General features: G+C 45.1%; 4 protein-coding genes across 5 annotated transcripts; 2 read left to right on the top strand and 2 right to left on the bottom strand.

The window, feature by feature from the left end:
- The first annotated feature begins 1,129 nt into the window (after positions 1–1,129).
- On the top strand, positions 1,130–4,079 carry LOC119303078 (ALA-interacting subunit 5-like). Its single transcript, XM_037580168.1, has 8 exons — positions 1,130–1,471; positions 1,890–1,948; positions 2,046–2,120; positions 2,240–2,356; positions 2,497–2,567; positions 2,650–2,983; positions 3,078–3,367; positions 3,499–4,079. The coding sequence occupies exons 1-8, from the start codon at positions 1,366–1,368 to the stop codon at positions 3,524–3,526; spliced, it is 1,080 nt and encodes a 359-aa protein (XP_037436065.1). The 5' UTR covers positions 1,130–1,365; the 3' UTR covers positions 3,527–4,079.
- Positions 4,080–7,278: 3,199 nt separating this feature from the next.
- On the bottom strand, positions 7,279–11,853 carry LOC119303077 (CWF19-like protein 2). Of its 2 annotated transcripts, none has more exons than XM_037580166.1 (9): positions 11,554–11,598; positions 11,188–11,470; positions 10,845–11,080; positions 10,549–10,749; positions 9,827–10,465; positions 9,420–9,499; positions 8,280–8,631; positions 7,867–8,079; positions 7,279–7,773 (listed from the first exon to the last, which is right to left on the bottom strand). In XM_037580166.1, the coding sequence occupies exons 1-9, from the start codon at positions 11,596–11,598 to the stop codon at positions 7,447–7,449; spliced, it is 2,376 nt and encodes a 791-aa protein (XP_037436063.1). In that variant the 3' UTR covers positions 7,279–7,446. The 2 variants fall into 2 exon arrangements, with proteins under 2 accessions (XP_037436063.1, XP_037436064.1); XM_037580167.1 differs by having other exon boundaries at positions 7,447–7,773; positions 9,447–9,499; positions 11,554–11,853.
- Positions 11,854–14,373: 2,520 nt separating this feature from the next.
- Positions 14,374–18,070, bottom strand: LOC119303076 (deoxyhypusine synthase-like). The gene is made up of 7 exons (XM_037580165.1): positions 17,765–18,070; positions 17,162–17,329; positions 16,759–16,977; positions 15,835–15,918; positions 15,253–15,358; positions 14,951–15,186; positions 14,374–14,740 (listed from the first exon to the last, which is right to left on the bottom strand). Exons 1-7 carry the CDS (start codon positions 17,993–17,995, stop codon positions 14,654–14,656), a joined length of 1,131 nt encoding a protein of 376 aa, XP_037436062.1. The 5' UTR covers positions 17,996–18,070; the 3' UTR covers positions 14,374–14,653.
- A 145-nt stretch (positions 18,071–18,215) lies between these two features.
- On the top strand, positions 18,216–21,410 carry LOC119303074. Its single transcript, XM_037580164.1, has 4 exons — positions 18,216–18,411; positions 19,343–20,446; positions 20,543–20,686; positions 20,808–21,410. The coding sequence occupies exons 1-4, from the start codon at positions 18,220–18,222 to the stop codon at positions 21,138–21,140; spliced, it is 1,773 nt and encodes a 590-aa protein (XP_037436061.1). The 5' UTR covers positions 18,216–18,219; the 3' UTR covers positions 21,141–21,410.
- The last annotated feature ends 308 nt before the right edge of the window (positions 21,411–21,718 follow it).

The following is a 21,718-nucleotide window of genomic DNA, read 5'->3' as shown; positions in this document are numbered from 1 at the left end:
TTTCTATAGCCCAAAACAAAGCGAGATTTCTACCAAAACATGCCACAGATATTCAGAATGTGTATATGTATCCCCAGAAAAAAATTCATATTTTTCGAAACTTCTAAAACACGAATTTCAAAATGTTTAAATATAGAGAGCAGTGGAGCTCGGGTGCTGCAATCCCTTTCTCGAGCAGCCCTGACGCTTCTTGGCTTAGGCCCTGTTTGGTTCATAAGTCCTTGGACTTTTTCTAGTCCTAACTAAAAAATCCTTAGTCCTTAAAAAGTCCCTTTATGTTTGTTTTCAGAGACTAAAAAGTTCCTAGTCCCTCCCTAGAGGTTATTAATGACCATGTTACCCCTAGCATAAGAAAAATAACAACCAAACAACACCATGTGGGCAGCGGGCCAATGAATGCATGGAGGGGCATTGTTGAAAAAGTCTCAAAAAAGACTCTCCTTGAGAGTCTTCTTCATTTAGTCCTAAAAAGTAACTTTTAGTTTCTAGTAGTCCCTCCTGTTTGGTTAAAAAGTTTCTAAGAAAGACCTTTTCTAGTCCCTACATCAAAAAGTCTCTGAAAACAAACACCCCCTTACTCAGCCCGTAGAGACCCACAAACCAACAGACAAAACACACATGGAACAACAACAAAATGCAGCTGTGTGTAGCCCTTGTACAGATATTGCTGGCTGTATTAGCTGTTGTTGGACACCTGGTTCTCGACTCCGGATTATCCAATGCCCCTCCCCCTCTTCCCCCCTTCCTAGTTCCTTCCACATGCTCCACAGGCATTGCTGCCGAAGCACATCGACAAAAACGAACCCAAGTCAGAGAAGCAAGCGCCTAAAAAAAGGATGATCGATCAACCAGCCCTGCCCCGGCCTCTGCATCATCGTTGACGCGCACTCCGGCCGTATTATTATTATCTATCGATTGTTTAACAATGCCAAACACAGCCAAGAACACCCAACAGGCCGGCGCATTAGTGTATCCAGAGTTCCAGACACACAATATCAGTGGATAAAGACAGATAATATTTGATCCAAGCCATCCGTCCGGAGCAGGTGACCCAAGACTTCTCCGAGGGAGAGTTGGTTGATGGATGCAGACCTCCGGTTAGGTTCAAGTAGGTGATGCTTGCCTTTCCGGTGGTTTACAGGGACAGCTTGTCTCTCTCTCTCGAGCCTCCTTGCTTGCTTCCCCTCTACTCCTAAACCTCGCCGATCCTTTCCTTTCCCTCCTTTTGCCGTGCCACATCGCCTTCACTTCTTGTTTAATTCCTTCTGACGGTCGGGGCACCAAACCCGCGTCACTTCGACCTCCATTGCATACTTTCTTGGAGCAGTTGCGGCCAGGAGTTCGTCGTCATCGGAGGAGGCTGCGATGCCGCCGGCCAACGGTGCCGCCGCCGCCGCCGGACCGAGCTCCGGCAGCGGCAGGGACGGCCCGCCGGCGGCCACCGCAGCGGTGAAACGCAACAGGCCTCGCTGTAATTCATCTCTCCCCACAGAAGCAGATTCTTTTTTGCTTTGTTTTCGTACTCAATTTGTTGTTTTGTTTGATGCGAGACTTGAATTGTTCTTATTAGCCGTAGCTGCAGCTTGATTCTACAAGTATATCCCTGAGTTGTTCTTTTCTTTTAAACTGCTTCGAATCTTCAACTGTTCTGTTAGATGATCTGTAATTCGTCTGTTCGTAACTTGATACGCCGCAAACTGAAAAGAACATTAATTCCTGTTCACTAAAGCTACATGAAACTAGAAGTAATTTATTTGTATAAAATACAAAATCAACAATTTACTTGATTAAAATCATTAATTAACTCGATGGGTGGTCATTTTCGTGGTAAAGATTTACGAGCATAGTACTGTACATACTAACCTCCAACCATTGTGTTGATTCTGAAGATCATGCATTTACTCAGCAACAACTCCCAGCGTGCAAGCCTATAATGGCACCCCATATGGTGAGACCCCAATTGTTTGTCTGCACAAACCTCATCATTTCACACCTTTTCCCCCTAAATGTCTCATGTTTCACAAATTCAAACTCTGGGCAACCAGGTCATTCCCATTCTTGTATTCGTGGGCTTACTCTTCATTCCGATTGGCCTTGCTTGCTACGCGGCTTCAAATAAGGTATATATATATCCTTGCGGTTGTGCTTAATTTCTGTTGTTATTTACACAAACATGTACTTGAAACTTGTCCCTTCGTCGAATTCAAGTTTGAAATGGTATTTTTTTTCTTTACGACAGATCTTCGAAGTGGTCTACCGTTACGACACGAAATGCGTGCCGAAGAACATGCTTCACAACAAAGTGGGCTTCATCCAGAACGCGTCGATAAACAAGACATGCACAATAAACCTCAAGGTAATTACGAAAATAAAGAACAATTCCCATTAATTAGCGTCACCGATAGAAAGAAAAGTGAACCGTTTTACGCCTTCAATCCACGAAGACGGCTTTGGTAAAATGAGTGCATCTTTCCTCTGTCCTTCAACTGCATGTAGATCCCCAATGCTATGAAGAGGCCAATCTTCGTATACTACCAGCTCGACAGGTTCTACCAGAACCACAGAAGGTACAAATTTCATGCAAATTCAAAATTTGTCAGGATTCAGATACGAGCACCGGAATTTCAAATTCGAGGTGGATTCATTCAGGTACGCGACGAGCTTCAACATCGCGCAGCTGAGCGACCCCAAGGAGGAGGCGAACGCCGACATAAAGGACTGCAAGCCTGAAGCCTACGCCGGCAAAGGCATCCCCGTGGTGCCCTGCGGCCTCGTGGCCTGGAGCCTCTTCAACGACACCTACAGCTTCGCCCGCCGCCCCCGTCGCGCGGGCGGCATCGGCGGCGGCGAGGCGCTGAGGGTGATCAAGAGCGGGATCTCGTGGCGGAGCGAGCGGGAGCGGCTGTTCGGCAAGCACGTGTACCCCAAGAACTTCCAGAACGGCAGCCTCGTCGGCGGCGGGCGGCTCGACCCGAGAAAGCCCGTAAGTTCCTGCTCGTACGTCTTGTTCATGCCGACGGCGATCGACGGATGATGATGACGCTGATATATGATCGGGGGGACCGTGGGGCGTGCAGCTGAGCGAGCAGGAGGAGCTGATGGTGTGGATGCGGACGGCGGCGATGCCGCGGTTCAGGAAGCTGTACGGGAGGGTGGAGGCGGACCTGGACGCCGGCGAGACGGTGGCGGTGGCGGTGCGGAACAGCTACAACACGTACAGCTTCGAGGGGGGCAAGGCGGTGGTGCTGTCCACCGCCGGGCCGCTGGGCGGGCGCAACGCGTTCCTCGGCCGCGCCTACCTCGTCACCGGCATGGCCTGCCTCGTCCTCGCGCTGCTGCTCACGCTCGTCTGCCTCTTCTTCCCCATGTGCGTGAGCCGCCCATTCCGTCGCATCATCGCTCGCCGCCATGCCATTAATTCATGCTCTTGGTCGCCGATGATATGAATATGATAGCCTCGAATGATCCTTCTCTGAGTCTTCTTACATGTGTGTGCAGGACAGAGGAGCATCTCCGGCTGCGGTAGCCGTCGTCCATCCATGGATCATGTCGACGAGCGTGGACTCGGCCTCTCTGGTTTGTTATAAACTGGCCTCCATTGTTGTTAGACGTAGCAGACCACTGTATGTGTATGTATATGTACAGTACAGCACAAGAACCTGAAGGTAGATTCAGAATGTACAGAGCAGGAATGTGTGGGAGATGTGCAGTGTGTAGTACTGGTATCACTTTTCCAAGGCAGCAACTATGAAACCGACAGATGTTCAAAAAATGGGATCTGCAAAGAAAATAACGCCTCAAGATATCGGTTTTTGTCGGATGGATATTTCGAGCGAAACAGGGTGAGCAATATATTTGAGCTAGATCATTTAGTTTGCATCAAGATTCGTGCTATCATTGCAGTGATAGAAATTTCACTTTTTTTGTTTCTTCCAAACAAGAGAACATGTTACCTTGAAACATTGCAGGTCAACTATACACAGGTGCTACTCGTTGTATAAAATGTTTCCATTTTTATAGGAGACATAAATTTGTCAAATTTCATTTTTCGAATGAATTGTACTCCCTATGTTCGCTTTTATAAGGCTTTGTAGATGTTTCAGACAGTGTGCAAAACAACACAATTTTACTTGTCTGAAACGACTTATAAAAATGAACGGAGAAAGTATCATTTTTTAGAATTTATGTTGTGCCAAAAAAATCCAAAAACCATTTCTGCACACGGTAGTGCATATGTGATGTTGATCTGGAAAGTTTTGAGTTTAAATGTTCTTCCATTTGAGAAAAACAAAAAAGAGGAGTTTGCTTGGACGAACTTTAATGCAAAAATGAACAGTGGGGATAGGGGTACAGTGGTACGCAATCAGAAGTTTGCTTGCACTAGGCTTATTAATTCTGTTTCCCTTTTTCTTCTGTATATTTCTATTTTATTTTATTTTAATTTTGCAAAGGTCCCTCGGCTCACAACAAAGAGAACTCCAATTTGACCAGGTAGTGCAAGACCAAAGCATAACCGTGAAAGACCAAAACTTTACCTGCACTTCTTATTTTGCTTTGTTATGACAAGTGTATGCATTACATGGGCGAAAGATTATCAATTAAAATAAAAGTGACATGGAGGCCGCATACTACAATGTTCAAATCTGGCACCAAACACGGTGCAAATATTCAATATGAAGGCAACTAGCCAATGGAAATCGACAATTGAGCACAAAGTGCAACTATGGTGTGCAGAAACTGCAGATGCTCCCTTGGCAGTTTTGGAGGGAGACGAAGATGTCGACGGCTGGGGATGGGGGCTAAAGAGGAAACATGAATGTTTTGGGGGGCTAATGACTACACTTTATATTCTATTGAAGACTCTAAAATGTATTTTTAAGTGTTATATCAAGGCTGGGGGCCACTGCCCCCCTCCCCCACCCAAAGATTAGCTTCTCCTTCACCCTCTCACCCCTCTGCCAAACAAAACACGGAAGAGGAGCCAAATTACATAACATGCTTAGGAGAAGAGGAGCTCGTGACTTGATCACTTACCAGCGTCATAAGCAGTCGCCTCGCATACTAGGGTGGGGAATCGAACCATGGCCGACGCGTTAGGGTAGTGAGGGGCTAACCAGTAGGACTAATTGAGATTTGCGTTAATCATAGGAAAATGAAAGTAGTTAACGAAACTAGTGGGGTCTAACCAGAGGTTGTCGGGTGCTAACAAGGTGTTGTCGTGGTGTGTGGCTGTGTCGGTTTTCTCACGGCGGGTTAGACTAGTCACAGTGGGAGTAGCAAAGGTAGTGACATGCATCCTCATGCAATGCCAACTATGCACATTGGTGACATGGAATAGTATTAAATGGGGGAAAGAGATGGTGGTAACATATTATGGGCCAGTTTTTTTCGGCGATTCTCCCAGAATCACCCCCCTCCCCAGCTTCTTCCAGAATCGCCACTCCATATTTTTTTTGACAATCCTATCTAGTTAAGGTCTAATTAGCTAGGATTGTAAAAAACATATGGAGTGGTGATTCTGGAAGAAGCTGGGGAGGGGGCGATTCTGGCCCAAAAGAACTGGCCCTATATTACCATCACATAGCGCTTTTCCTAAAAGAAAATGAGTCTACAAGCTAATGTAGTAATATAGACTAGTGTCATATGCATGACACCAGTCTAAGTTAACTCCACTATGACTAGACTTACACTGTGTTTGGATGTCTATATTCGAGGCCTCCATCTTGAATTGGTTTCAATTCCAATTCAGTCAGGAAACTGTATGGACATGAATGAATTCGGTTGTTTGGGTGTTAATTGAATTGACTCACAGAATCCTACTCAGGTTTCAATACGAATCATGTTTGGATGTCAAACTATTGAATTGCATAACAACACTAGTATATGCATCAAAATAGCAGTTGTATAATATGCGACTATAATTGGATGAGATCTGCGGGGGCCACAGACGGCGGTGATGATTTTCTCTTTGCAAAATGAGCACGGGATTAGCGGAAGTGGCGGCGGGCGGCGCCTGGTGGAGGAGGAAGAAGACTCCATTGACGAGAGGAGGGAGTGTTTGGATGAGCCAGAAGCTTGCAGAGGAAGAAGATGGTGTGGGCTGGGGCGAAGAAGAGACAGGTACGACGGCAGGGGAAAAATGTCTGGAATGGCGTGCTGCCGTTATAGCCCGTTGGTCTAGCTCCGTCTCTGTTTTCGTCCAGACCCGTCGCTCCTCCATCTGGACTACACGGCACGTTCGAGTGCAATAGACAACTGTCAGAACGTACCAGCTTGATAATTATATATAATTGAGAATACGCGAGGGAACACTGGGCTATGTGCGAATCTTGATGCAGGCCTGCGGTCTAGATTACGGGTGCATCTGGACCCGAGAGCCAAAGCAGATTTCCGGATTATATAGCAATTTCACCTGTCAATAGGAGGCGTGGGACCCATATGTCATAGGGTGAACAATTAAAGCCAAAAATAAACCCAAAAAGGATTTGAACCCGCGCCGCCGAGGTCAAGGTCAATCAGATCATTTGACCGGTCAATAGGAGGCGTGGGACCCACATGTCATAGGGTGAACAATTGAAGGCAAAATAAACCCAAAAAGGATGGAGCAACTAACTGCGTTGGATGCGTGTGCTTGCGGACAAGTAGCAGCGCGGCGCAATTTGAGGCATGGGCTCGCAGGTCTACACGAAAACAAGAAGAAAAGATCACGGCCTTGAATCCGTTGCTGGGCACGCACGGCGGCGTGCTTCGCCGGAGCAGGCCGAAGGTGTTCGTGCCCGTGTGTGGGTGGGTGAGTTCGAACAGGGCCCAAAGTTGGCGCCTTTGGCCCATGGCGACCAAACGAGCGGCGTCGCTGGTGTACTTGGGACGCGGGACGACGCGCGCGTGCGTGAGTCCGACGGAGGCCGAGCAGGGAGCTAGGGCACGAACCTGAGCTCGCTGCCATTGTCATTCATGGCTGCCCGAGCTTGTATTCGAGCAAGGCGCCGGCGCCTCGCGCGTGAGGTTGTCAAGGAAGAAGGCGACCGGAGCGGCGAGGAAGGAGAGGAAGAAAAGACCCCTGCTGCTGAAAAATAAAAAATTAGACCTCTTTTTATTTCATTTATAGTTTGATCAATGATGGCATTCTGGGCTGCCTCTAATGCCGTCGCTTCAAAATACTCCATCCGTTCCAAATTACTCGTCGTGGTTTTAGTTCAACAGCTAAAACCACGATGAGTTTTAGTTCAACAGCTAAAACCACGACGAGTAATTTGGAGCGGAGGGAGTACATTTGAATTAGTAATAAAGTTCACAGCTATATCCTGTCAAATGCTAAATTCAACCAGAAAAGCATTTAAAAACATAGATACATGACAACATCAGCACAATCTCTTCCCTGCAAAACTGTCGGTGCAAATTGCGTGAGTCTACCAAACTGTTCCCGAGATTGTATTTACACATCTTCTACTCGAGCTGCTTCGTCCAGTCGAAGGGCTCCCAGTCCTTCATGAAGCTGGCGACGGCTTGCTTCTGGTTATCCATGGACTCGTGCCTCCGGCGACGGTGCATGTCCTCCCCCGGCAACCGGAGCACCCCTCTGAGTACATTCAGCCCGAAACCAGCACCGAACTTGCTCTCGTCGTCTATCACGTGGACGAACCCGCGGTCCAGACCAAACTCCACGTGGAAGTAGGCGAAGTTCTCCGGGATGACCTGCCGCAGGTTACCGGTCGTTGGAATGAGCTTCTTCATCTCGTGCTGTGACCATTCCTCCTCAACTTCGTCGATCGCCTGGAGCAAACAGAAGGAATTTCATTAGAACAACAAGCACAGAAGCACCAGATTATTCTCAGTAAGTTATGCAGAAAGCAATAGATATCAGACCTTCTTGAAGTACATGGGTGCTTTGTTTGAAACTTCGCATGGGACAGGGATGCATTCAATCATGCAATGCCTCTGCTGTTTGACCAGGCTTATGACAGTCTCAATGAAAACCACATCCTTGTCCTGCTGCGCAAACATCTTCAGAAGGCACTTCTTGAAGTTGCGAATCTCCTCCCAGACATTTTTATCAACTGTTCTTGTTGAAGACTCATGCTGCAAACATTAAAAACACACAGAATCAATAAGAGTACAAGAAAATACAGGCAATTCATAAGAGCTGCAACGAAAACCATAAGGGTCCATAATAGGGTATTCAAAAGCACAATCAAGTTGAAGCAGGTTGATTTCTTATAAAAGCAGCATGCACAGATGATTTCTTAATTGTATTTCCAGCACATGGTAAGTTGTCTCACCTGCAATGGAAGAATGACACAGTGCCCAGGAACAAGAGGCTCAAACTGTGGCAGCATCAAGTAAGTGAAGTTCCCTATAGCAATAACCAGATGCTTTGGCCTGGATGGGTTCTCAAAGCAATACAAACAGCGCTCTTTCTGAGTTAAAATATGTCTCTGAGTGCCCCTATTCTCCTGGTGTGCCTCTCTGGTCCTTTTGCCTTTCTTAGTGGGAGCATCACCATATTCATATTCATCCTCTACACTTTTACTCATGTTGTACTGTTTGTTGTGCATAATTTTATTTGCAAGATGGAGGTCAGCATCCTCTTCTCTTTTCCTGCGATCAGCTGCACTGGGCTTTATTGTATGCCTACAGTTGAAAAAGACAATATGCGTCAGAGGCAGACAAATAAACTAGAGATCTGCTGTTCAAACTAGAGTATATCCACACAGCAATACAGGTGCATATTGTGTTTTGCATAATATGACACATGTAGGGATATCAGAAATATTTCAGGGAGCAATTCAGTTGCATAGCATACAGCTATGCCTGATAAACGTTACTGGCAACTAAGACATTGACATAATGGAACTGAATGATCATTTTAGCGGTGGATGATTGCTATCTCTCAGATTTCAGCATAGCCATGCAGATGCGGACACATTTCTTTTCTGAACTACAGTATGGATACCATCTGGGCCAATGCTGGGGTGCTAACCATTACCATTATCTTGCAGAATCACATCATATGACAAGCTGGTGCACATCTTTAGATGAACAGGTATCAGTAATTTACTAGTTCAGAATGATAACAAGGGTATGTTTGAATACATGAGGTTGCATCACTTCTTCAATCAAGCATCACAGACAAAAATGCTAAAACATCCAAAAGCAAAAAAGGCAAGTAGGGCATCACAAACCAAACATGTCTTAAACAGCATATGCACTTCCTTTCAAGGGTACTGAACAGAGAATAAGTAAAACATAATCATGAAATATGCACAAGCGGCTTAGAAATTTTAGCATCTTAACCTCCCTGAAGCAAATTTTGTTTCAACACGGAAGCAGCAGACAGAATGTAAATCACAACTTAGGATAGGTAACAGGTAGCCATGGCATCAACTAGTAAGATGAATTTTAACATAAGATTGAAAAACCTGGTTGAGCTATTTTCCTTTACATGCCTAGGCTCTTCAACAGAAGCACTCTGGTTTTCCAGCACAGTCTCCATTTCTCTCTGAGAAAAAAAGTTATTAGTTAAGAACTCATGTGGCCTCTACTTGCAGTGTATGCAAGCACAAGAAAATTTGATAGAGCCACTGTATCCTAAACTGTAGGTTAACCATATAGACAGTCCAAATTTCCTATGCCAGCATTGTTTGATAGAGTTCCTAGCACGCTTTGTTGCTAATTGTCAAGGAAATGTTGGAGAGGCTTTATGTGCATTCAAATGGATTAAATAATCACTGTTATGTTGTAAATTCAATTTCACAAACTAGTGATTTGCTAATAAACTGGGGGGAACAGTCTGTCAATTTGTCACAGTAACAATAGAGACACTTACCGAAAGTTGGTCAGCTTCTTCGTGCTTGCCTTTCATTCGGAGCTGCAGAACCTTCGCAGCTAACTGGTTTGCATTTAGCTTTTGAGTGCTACCTGAAGATGATATCTTTGAACTCTCCTGCTTTTGTGTGCTCACTGAAGATGATATCTTTGAACTCTCCTGCTGCTTTTGTGTGCTCACTGAAGATGATATCTTTGAACTCTCCTGGTGGGCTTTCTGATCACTATCCCTCTTCTCGACATTTGAAACATTTGTATTTTTACTACCATGGTTACTGATTTTATCCATAAAGCTTCCATCGTTAGAAAATTTGTTGATGCTTGCTAGTGCTGACGAGATGAGCGTTTGATCCTCAGAGGATATATTCTGTCTGTTTTTCTTCCAAGGTACAGAATCAGGCCTGGGTTTTCTCATTGCATGATCCCGGGAGGAGACGCCTTGCAAATATTGGCGACCACCACCACTCTCCTCGCCTCGCTGGTCCTCCTTCCGATCTACTTTGGAGGATTTCTCAGAGTAGTCTCCTTGTCCAGCTTTTCTACCCCTAATGGCCTGCAAATGGGCATAAGAAGGGGCAACTCTGGATGTTGAGACTGATGCGGCTAAGTGACCCAATGAACCCCATCTCTCTTCAACTACCTGCAGTGATTGAATAAGCTTAGAATTTAGAGGATGACTACCTAAAACTGTATTTGAAAAAGCATATGTGGTGATGCACACACCTCCTCAATCTTTCTACCTTCACGAGCTGCTTGCTCTTTTGCACGTTTCAAAGCCTTAAGCCGCCAGCTAGCACCTCCGTCACCGACAACAGAAGATGCAAGCAACTGACTGGCTGCATTTGCAGCGGTGGCTTCATCAGGATAGCCACTGCCATTGTCCCTCAAATAGGGGTTCATTTCTTTCGGGTTAGGTTTCTTCACCTGCCATAGTCAATAATTGGAAAAAAAAAAAGAGATAATCAACTGAACACACATGAACATCAACAAGTTCTTTTAAGTAAATACTGTTACATTACCTCTTCATGTGTAGCCTCAAACTTGTCCTCCTCGTTCTCAGCCCTCTGAGCACGGCTGCCCTCCGGCTGACTGCTGCTTGCCGATTTAAGCATCCATTCAAGGCCCATCTCCTTTCTGACAACCTCACCCGCCCTCATCCCGTCGCCTCCCATCTCTTCCTCTTCATCCTCATCATCATCATCATCATCGTCATCATCATCACTTGCAGCACCTCTTTGCTTCCCCTTGCCACTACCTGCACCGGCAAATGCCACGCGATTAAGCACAGTCCACCCTGAAAAACCCTACTGACCAAAGCAGACCTACACCTGAACCAAAATTCACCACGTTTATTATATTTACCTCTTCCTTTATCAGATTCGGCGCTGGATTCATCCTCGTCGGAGAAGTCGCGGCGCCCCCTGCGGCGCTTCCTCCGGTGCTTGCTCCGGCTCAGCTCCTTCTCCTCCTCCTCGTCGACCGAGTCGTCCGACCCCTCCTCCGAGCTGTCCGACCTGCGCCGGCTCCTCCGCCGGTGCCTCCGCCTCCGCTTCTCCTCCCTGTCTCTCCTCTTGCTGCTGCCACGCTTGGTGCGCGCCTTCCCGGGAGAGCCGTCGGATCCCGAGCCGTCGCCGCCTCCTTGCTTCTACAGAAAGGAGTAAAATCAAACCAAATCAAATCCCGTGCGCAGACTGAGAAGTGGAAGGTAGGGGATGCAAGGGAGCTCACCAGCACAGCCTTGTCGCGGGGAACCACCTTCGCGCCCAACAGCATGGCGGCGGAAGGGAGGTTCCGCCGACGAGGGGAGAGGCGGAGGAGGTCGGCGGCGGCGGGGATCCGGCGCGGCGGAGAGGGGTCTGGTCTACTTGTCGGAGAGAGCGTCGGGCGGCGGGGGACTTGGGGAGGCGCGCGTCCGGGATTGGGGCGGAGGCGTACGGTGTTTTGTGGGGAGCTCGGCGCGGTGGAGGGAGCAGAGGTGCCGTCGGATTCCGGCTCCGGTCGGTTGCAACACCCTGGCCTGTACAGTTTCACGGCGTGGCGTGGCGGCTTCCGCAGGCGGTGGCTGTCCTGTTTGCTGGACTGGGCTGGGCCTCAAGCTTAAGCTTAAGCTTAAGAGAGGATGCACGGCAGCCCATGTCAGCTCCCGTCTCCCTGAGCGAAAAGATCATGGCCCAAAGGGGAGGCCACGACTGGGCCGCCCATTTGACGCGCACGGTCACGACCCAGTCTGATGCACTGTGTCGTGGGGAGCAACTAGTTAACGAGCGCTCCTTCGGAAGCCTCGCAACGATCAGCGCCACTTGGCGCACTCTCAGCCATTCGCCACGTGTCGTGCTCTGGACGCTCCCTTCGGATTTTGTTTTTTTATTTTTCCGCACGAGTTTTCGGCTTTTCAAACGGTTTTTTCCGGGTTTTTTTCGACATTTTAGTTTTTCCCCGGTCTTTCTTAGCTTTTCGATCAAATTTTTTTTTTAAAAAAAATTGTTTCTTTTTTTCGTGAAAGTCACGGTTTTTCTTCCGCGAGAGGCACAGTTGTGCTTTAGCGATAGTCACGGCCGTGCCTCTCGGAAACGAAAAAAAAACACGTTTTCTATTTTTTTTCTTTCGCGAGAGTCACGGTTTTGCTTTCGCGAGAGACACGGTTGTGCTTTCGCGAGAGTCACGGCCGTGCCTCTCGGAAAGGGAAAAACAAAACGTGTTTTCTATTTTTTTTTCGTTCATGAGAGTCATGGTTTTGCTTCCGCGAGAGGCACGGTTGTGCTTACGCGAAAGTCACGGCCGTGCCTCTCGGAAAGGGAAAAAAATACGCATTTTCTGTTTTTTTTCGCGGGAGTCACGGTTTTGCTTCCGCGAGAGGCACGGTTGTGCTTCCGCGAGAGTCACGGCCGTGCCTCTCGGAAACGGAAAAAAATGCGTTTTCTGTTTTTTTTCCTTACACGAAAGTTACTGTTTGCTTCCGCGAGAGGCACGGTTGTGCTTCCGCGAGAGTCACGGCCGTGCCTCTCGGAAACGGAAAAAAAACGCGTTTTCTGTTTTTTTTTCCTTACACGAAAGTTACTGTTTTGCTTCCACGAGAGGCACGGTTGTGATTTTGCGAGAGGCACGGGCGTGCCTCTTTCGAAAAGGAGAAAAAACCATGCTCCCGGTTCGGTTTTTTTCGTCCGTTTTTTTCGTGAAAAAAAAAGTTCGTCAAAACCTATCAACATGGGATCTAGTTTTGAATATCTCAACGCGAGGAATTCAATGGTGAAAACGGTTCGAGATTTGGACGCACGGTTTAAGAGATAAAACGTTTTAAATAAACGGATCTACGAAAAAGGGTAAACTCCCAGGTTGCGACAAGTGACGCGCTGCATGTGCGCCACTTGTCGCGACCTGTGAAAGTGGAGTGTTCTTTGCAATGAGTACTCCTTAATTAGTGATTTCATTGTGTCGTACTGGCACTGCAGCAGTCTATTTTAGAAGTAAAAAAAATCAGTCTTTTTAGGCAGTTCTTTTAAATTCCGATTTCTTTGTAAATACGAACATTTTTATAAAAGATAATATTTTTTCGAAAATGGAGCAGTTTTTGTAATTTCTGAAAAAAACGCAAGCATTTTTTTAAACTATGAACAAATTTTGGAAACATGAACATTTTGTGAAATTCCCAAACTTGTTTGGTTTCCTTTCATGCTATTGTTATTTCAGGTTGTTCTGCAATGAAGCAACGATTTGTTAATCTATCTTGTGGGGAGTGTGTCTCTAGCCATTATTCTTTGAGGCCTCGTTCAGTTTACAGGATTTCCAAATCAGAGGGGTAGGAAAGGTAAATGGTTAGAATGAGATGCCAACTCTAATCCTTAGAAAATTTCCACGAGGTCTCACTTAATGCTAAGAATCCTACTAGGGAATGAACAAAAGAATCCTCCAAGGAATGAGGTCAATATAGACACAATCCTCTGGAATCTTGTACCTATGTTCCTCTGAAACAAATTTTAACAGATGAAAAATTCCTCTAGGAAAACCGCAAACCGAACAAGTCCTCAGCAGGTTGCTTACATCTCTTCACAGGATGTTTAAGATATGATCACAATATATATAAAAAAAGGAACATGACTTGATGCATGTAACTACCATTTTTCTCATTGAGGACCTTGTTGACCCCTCTTCATTTAGTTCTATTCATTTTCTTCAAAAATGGTGTAACTTTATTAAAGCAGGAAATGCTGGACATAGGAAAGCTGTATGGCGATGCTATTTTGTGTTGAAAATGCAGAATAACCTTCAGCAGAACTGAAGGGCACAACAATGTTGACTTGGTGAGGTGTGCTCCGTTATTCTGCTTCACCTGTGGCAACCCAGAGGCCGGTTAATGAACTGTGATGTAATAGGGACCATAGCATTTGCAAGCGTTTTCATAATACTGTATCACAATCACTATTTACAATTTTAGCAAGAATTTCCCCCCGTTTGTACTAGGGGTCAATCAGCAAACTGATTCAACCAAACAACTTTATTTTGTTGACCCAATGATGTAAGCCAGTCCCCTTTCTTTCAAGCCCGTCTTAGAAAATCAAATGATCCTCACCAGATACTTTGCTTGTGAAGTCGCAGTTTTCCAGAGTCAGATAAAGAGAGGAACGACTCAATCGTCCATTTCCTCTTGCATAATCTCATTACAAAGCATACAATTGGTATTACAACCTCAGGTGTACATCGAGCAAAAGGAATCAGTAATTGTGGCCGGCATCTGACAAAAAACCTTCTATGTTATCCTCCAAAGAGCCCAGTCAAATGATTGGAGATCAATAAAAAATAAATTTGAGGCCCTTAGTTCGCAGCCAGAAATTCAGTTGGTTGAATTTGCACCGTGAGACCTCCGTGCAAATGTTGCGGCTACAAGTAATGGGAAAGCGATAGTCGCATCACAGTGAACCTGGATTTCCAAAAGCTGGAATGTTAGATTACAATAATGATGATCACCAAATATGATGTATGAAAACCATCGCACAGCACAATTAGGGCCAGTTCTTTTGGGCAGGTGCATCATGATCATTATACCCTATACCTAAGGAACATTTTACCTAGTACTAGTATGCAAAACACAAAACAAAAATATCTCAAACTTGTGAGCATCTGTATATACCTTTACAGGCTTTGCTGAACCTTTGATCTTTCCCCATGAAACTGCTTCATCTGGCTGTGCCCCTGAGTCGCTTCCATCAAACTCTTGAGCTGTGTTGATATAGACTGCATAATCTGCACCATTGCGAAACATATTTGCATTGCATATGTGATGCTTTGGAAGGCCTCCACCAAGAATTATGGCCCCGGTCTTCCTTGGGCTTGCATGAATGGCTTCACCATTTATCAACCTTATATCTGCAAAACCATTCAAGCATTTGAAAACGAACACAAAGTAAGGATATCAAATAAAGTGGAACTTACCTTGTACAATGTCGATAATAAGACCAGGATTGCGAACTGCATGACAAAACAGCATGTCTCCGAGTGATCCATCAGTCAATGCTGGGCAGTATACAGGAATATTGTTCTGGTCGATTTTAATGAGTCAGCACTTCGCAACTTCAGTCATTGCACAAATAGTTCTTGAAAGTTAAGAATTTCAACCGAGAAAAAAGAACCCAGTGTGAAGCATATTCTCCATGGAATAAAGTGAAGGACAACCCAATAAGTGTAACAACCAGCCAGCAACTCTACCATGCTTACTTACATCTGCTAAACTGTGACCCACCACTTCAGAAAAAATAAAAATTTGGTTAAGGAATGATTACTATTTCTGGGTAAATCATAAGACTCAATACGGTAAAGAATTTTTTATGGTAAAACAAAACCAATATGAGAATCAAACTCAACAAAATTCTTAAGAAGAAACTCTAGATTATCTCCCTGTTTACCAAACATAGTTATTTCCAGACTTCTTAAATACGATCAGCATTTACACAAACACATGCCTGCAGACTTTCTGATAATTTGAAAAATAATGAAGAACTGTCAAAAGCATGCTACCTTGTATGCCCAATAAAGGTAGGAGCTTTCATCATTTATTTCCTTGCCAAGACGAGCAATCACTTTTGATGGTGTCCAAACATTCTGTAGGTAACAAGAAATAAAAAAAAACATAAGTATGGTTAGCAGTGAAGCTTGTACAAAGAATTCACATTGTAGGAAATGCTGGATCATCTTTAATTAAAAGATCAAATATCAACCGAGGTGCAACAATATCTGCATAGACTTCAGCAATTTGTGCAGAAACTTATAAAGTGTACTTCACACAGTAGGTTTGACAAGATTCTGTAGTCTGGATGCTTATTCATGTATATATTGCTAGATGCATACTCCCTCCGTTCCAAAATAGATGACCCAACTTTGTACTAAAGTTAGTACAAAGTTGGATCATCTATTTGAGAACGGAGGGAGTACATCTGAAAGAAAGGAAACTCATGGCGCCGGGTTACAATAAAGTTCGCGACTTCATGTTATGTAGAATTTCAATTGTTTTAAGCATTCTTTCTATAGCATGTGAAACAAATACTATTGTAAGTACTTTGAGTCAGATTTAAGTTCTCTTCATTTTAATTGTTTTTTTCTTTCCTGCTTATTTGTTGTTCCAGAAAAGTAATTGTGTACCCTTCAATTAAGGAAATTTTCAAAGACTACAAGACAACCCTATCAAAATTATATTACTACTAGTTTCGCTAAATACAAGATATAATTAATGTACTCTCCTATTCATGCATCCCCTGCAAATTACCAACTTTGCAGCTAATTTATGCATCAAAAGCTTCCGTGTGCAGTATAATGGGCCCATGACACGTACAAGGAAGGGTAGCCATAATCCACATTATTGGGGGATTTCGGTAACTAGGGACATACCGAACGAAAATTAGAACTGATTATTACCAGCTTGCTTAAGCCAAGAGGAATGATTACCTCAGTAGATTGTTCTTGTAGCATCTGGTCAAAGAGTGGCATGATCCAGTTTTCAAACTTGCAATAGTTATCATTAGGCACCAACAGATTTCCTATCCGGTTAAGTCCTTTTGACCGTAGCAGTGCCCCAGGTAAAGAAAATTCACCTCGGTACGTTGGTGCTAGGCATTTTATGAGGTCTTCCTCTATACCCCCAGCTGTCGTTACAATAACATCCACCTGAAGAATTTTGTGGAAAATAATTAGCATGGATTAGGAAATCAATGGATATGCAGTTAGTGATTAACTGGAACAAACATCTCCAGGCGACTAGGCATACTTCTAATACACAGATTCTTAAAATGATATTTGAGGTTGCTTTGCTTTCAGATTTGCACACGTGACACAGAGTTGGAGCATTTACCATGTGATGTTGAACTAGAAACCGTATTACATCCCGTATACCGGAAGAAACAAGGTTTGAAGTGAAACCAAGGAATATCTTGCACTTCACAGACTCTCTGTATTTCGGGTCAAGTTCAGCTTCATCACAGTCCTCGGTTGGCTTCTCATGCGACAACCTCCAATCTAACTTCATTGTAGCAAATTACAGTGGAGAAAGAGTCAGTAGAATGTAAGGAGAGTAGCGAAAATCGGCAAAAATTCTGGAAAATAGTACTTAATTTTCGGAAGCATGCATAGTGATATGACAGGCATTCCTTCATCTATAGATTACCTCCAGCTATTTTAATGCACAGCACTTGGATTAAATAAAAGACTCCAAAGTGACACACATTCAGCTAGACTGTTCAGATACATCTAAAAGATTTACTTTGGAAAAAAAAAACACTTGTCAGCTCCACCCTGCATCGAAGCGATATATATCCAACTATCTAAGTGCTCTAAATGGCGAAATAAACGGAATAAATCATCTGCTTCACCTAGTTCTGCTAACTAATCCCGTGCTCAAAAGGAAAAGGCAAGCTCGCAGGTGGAGAGAAAGGGAAAAGCGGGCGCTGTACCGTACCATCTGATTGACGACGTCAATGGCGTCGCCGAGGTTGGACGCCTGGAACCCCGTCGAGGCGAGCGACCCAAGAAGCCCGTCGAGGCCGAGGCCGGCGTCGTTGAAGTCGGCGCCGGCGATTTTGGTGAACCGCGACTCGTCGAGGGACTCGGACGGCTTCAGCACGATGGCGCGGACGCCCTCCAGCGGGTCCTTGCCGCGCTCTCCGCCGCTTCCGCCCTCGCCGGCCATCTCCGGCGAACCACTGACCTGGAGCACGAGCCTCCGCCGCCGCCGCCCGCGAGAAACTCACTTTTTCCCCCCGGCGAAAATACTGTACTGAAGCGAACCAGGTTCCGTCCGGTCTGGTCTCTTACTTCCGGGAGCGACTAGCATAGAATCTGGACCGTTGGATTACAAATCGACGGCACAGATTCTAGTACAGGATGAAGTACCATCTGATATTCTCCCCCCTGATGACCCACGACACGCAAACAATCCCAGATCCACCGCTGCTGTCTACTCCCCCACCGAGCTGCCGGCCGGCCGGCCAGCCACCGCTGCTCGGAGACCCGATGGCCATGGACGCATCACCTCGGCTCTACCGCCGGCTCAGGAAGGCATCCGACATCTCCATCGCCACAACCGCTCCCTCCTCGTCCAAGCGTGTACGCGGCCACCCCCAATCCCCTCTCTCTCCTCCTCCTCCTGTTTTACCTATAAATTTCACATCTTTTGGAAGCAATTCTGCTCTCGCTGCCAATTAATGTTCAAACTCGTCCAGCAATTAAACTGGTGGCCACGCAAATCCCCCCTTTTTAGTTTTCCAAGAAAAAATCTCTGTATTTTCTGGATCGCTCCATGTGTTGCCGAATATACCAATATGCTGTCTAGAGCGAGTACATCTAGATGTGCCTTAGTTATTAGTTATTGTACACCCAAGTGATTCAATCAAGCATATACAGAAAAAGAAACAGAATCAAGAAAATGCTCACACAAATCTCCATGTAAGATCAATGCCATAGGACTTAGATGTGATGGCACATCTAGATGTGCTTTAGCAAAACTGTATCAATATATACTGATGCCGTAAATAGAGACAACGCAGTTTAAGGTGATTGTTTTGCTGCGTTTTTTGGGTTATAATCTATCTACTTGTTAGAATTGCTCTTAAACTGTTTCCTTGTTCACGTCATTATTTAGTTTTCCCTGCAAAAGAACGTCACTATTTTGTTTGTTTCTGATAAAAACACTTTTCAAGGTGTTTTTCGCTGTGATACTAGAGGTCTTATAATAATTACTCCCTCTGTAAAGAAATATAAGACCTTTTAGATCACTATATTTCTTTACAGAGGAAGTACTCCCTCCATTCCTAAATATAAGTCTTTTTAGAGATTCCAACGCGGACTACATACGGAGCAAAATGAGTGATTCTACACTCTAAAATATGTCTATATAGTCCGTGTTGAAATCCCTAAAAAGACTTATATTTAGGAACGGAGGGAGTACTTTTTAATACAAGTAGCTTACTTATCTGGGTAAGCTTCTTGGAATTCACTGACCATAACTCCATATTCTTTCACATGGAAATGAAACCAGATGCGTACGAAGGAGGAACACAGCAGCTGCTGCGAGGACAAGATCAGCAGCTTACCTGAGGAGATACTGATCATGATCCTTGACAAGCTAGACGCGCGCACAACAATAACCACCACTGTCCTTTCAAAGCGGTGGCTGGATCTTCCTCGGCGATCACACGCATTTTATGATTTTTCCATTTATGATATTCTCCCTCCACGCTACCACAGGCTGAAGAAAATAGCTATGGAGACTAAGGCCAGCTATGAGGTGGTGAAGAGGACTCAGAATCTGACTGACATCTGTGACAAGTACGATCGGTATAATGCCATCAAAGACAGGAGTGAGCAGTGGATGTGGAAAGTCCGTCTGCTCACACCCATCCTGCAACGTTATGAGCATCTGGCCATGCGATGCTATGTTAAACGGGTGAATGCATTCCTTCTGCCTCCCGATAATGTTCAGCGACGGTCTTTCCAGAAGCTGAGGCTTCAAACCTTTTGGAGGCCCGGTCTTGATGAATGGTTTAAGGCAGCGGTTGGCAGATGGGGGGTTGAAGATTTAGAGATTGTCGTCGAGAGCCCTTGCAAGCAATTGGGATTCTATCGGTTAGATAGATGCCAGAATGTGCGGCTGAAACGCCTTCTGCTATCCAATTACTGTCATTATTATGCAACCCCCCCATTGTTTTTTCAGAGGCTCACAACACTTACTCTGTGCAAGGGAAGTTCACGTCCCCACCTCGTATACGATATTCTGAGAGATTGCTTGCAGCTGGTGGATTTGAGGCTGAGGGATAGTCCGCATAGCCGAGCTCCTTTACACGTCAATTTTCCTAACTCAAGGTTGAAGAATCTGCAAGTGGACAACTGCGATATTTTTAAAATCTATCTGACTTCAGTGCCTTGTCTTGAAACATTTGCTTGTCGGGGTCAGCCAACCAAACTACGCTACGGTGAGGTGCCTCGGCTTAGGCATGTGAGTTTGAACTTCTTGGAAACTGGATGTGCATATACTGGTGAGCTTGATTTGATTCCTAGAAAAAACACCCATTCACTAAGCAAATTCTTTAAAGGGGTGCCGCCACCAGTAGAGGAGTTTTTTCTGCAATTGAGAGGGCATCAGGTGAGGAACCATTCCTGAAATGATCTTGTCTTTATCAATCATAATGTTGCATTGCTATATAAGGTGGTTCTAAATATCACTATATCATGTCTGCAGATGTGGCTTAAACCAACCGCCATAATCAGCCGGCTTACCAATCTGAAGAAGTTATTCATTGCAAACGTGCCAGTGGACTGGGATACATTCTGGATATTCATCCTATTTGCTGCCGCACCTTACTTGCAGTCGCTACATGTTCATGTCTGTCCCTTGGCGACCCAATAACCTAATAACTATGTTTTTTTTGTCAAAACACGTACCTTTTTGATTTTGAAATATTTCTGCAAAGCAAATATCCTGAACTCTGAAAATCTGAATGCAGTTTGACAATAACTTGGAGAAGGTGAGTGCTGCTGGATCACTAGACGTGCAGGTCGAGCAACCACAGCACCATCACCTCAGAGAACTCGTGGTCATCGGCTTCGATGGAGTGGCGTGGCAGACCGGCTTTGTGAAGCGGATCATGAGGGCGTCGCGGAGGCTGGGGCGTGTCCATTTGCTTGACGGGCACGTCGTGGAGGACAAGGAGCAGGAGCTCGTCGGACTGGAGATTCTCCCGCACCGGCGGGAGTGGCATGAGTGCGAGAGGTTGGAGGTGCTCGAAGAACTCACAGATGGCACTGGTTTCCCAGTTGACAAGATAGTTTTGGAGTGACTTTTGATAATTAATACTCCCTCCGTCCGAAAATACTTGTCCTTGGAAATGAATAAAATGAATGTATCTATAACTAAAATAAGTCTAGATACAACCATTTCTAAGACAAGTATTTCCGGACGGAGGGAGTATGAGTTTGTTGTGCCGGTGGCCTGCCTCTACTAGACCACAAGCCTAACTATGGTGGCTGAGAAGAAAGAAAAGTGTGTCTATATGGGCAACTGGGTATCTTTGCTTTGATTTTGCTTGATTATGCAACGGTTGGATGTAGGCATGTGGAGTACGTAGCTGTTCAGATGAATCCGGGCCTGTTCATGGTGTGGCTTCATTCGGCAGAAAATAGTGTTAGATACAACAAATCTAAGACAAGTAATAATATGGGGGTACCACTTTATTATGTATAAACAGTATTTTATTATCGACAAAGCTAATTTCCTGCCGGCAGGAATCGAAAAAGAAAGGGGCAGGACGTAGCTGTTTAGATGATTCCGGGCTTGTTCATGGTGTGGCTTCATTCGGCAGAAAATAGTGTTAGATACAACAAATCTAAGACAAGTAATAATATGGGGGGTACCACT

Source organism: Triticum dicoccoides, chromosome 5A (assembly GCF_002162155.2).
Source record: "Triticum dicoccoides isolate Atlit2015 ecotype Zavitan chromosome 5A, WEW_v2.0, whole genome shotgun sequence".
NCBI lineage: Eukaryota > Viridiplantae > Streptophyta > Magnoliopsida > Poales > Poaceae > Triticum > Triticum dicoccoides.
The sequence above is the reverse complement of the archived record's forward strand: the minus strand, read 5'-3'. Positions and strand labels throughout refer to the sequence as shown.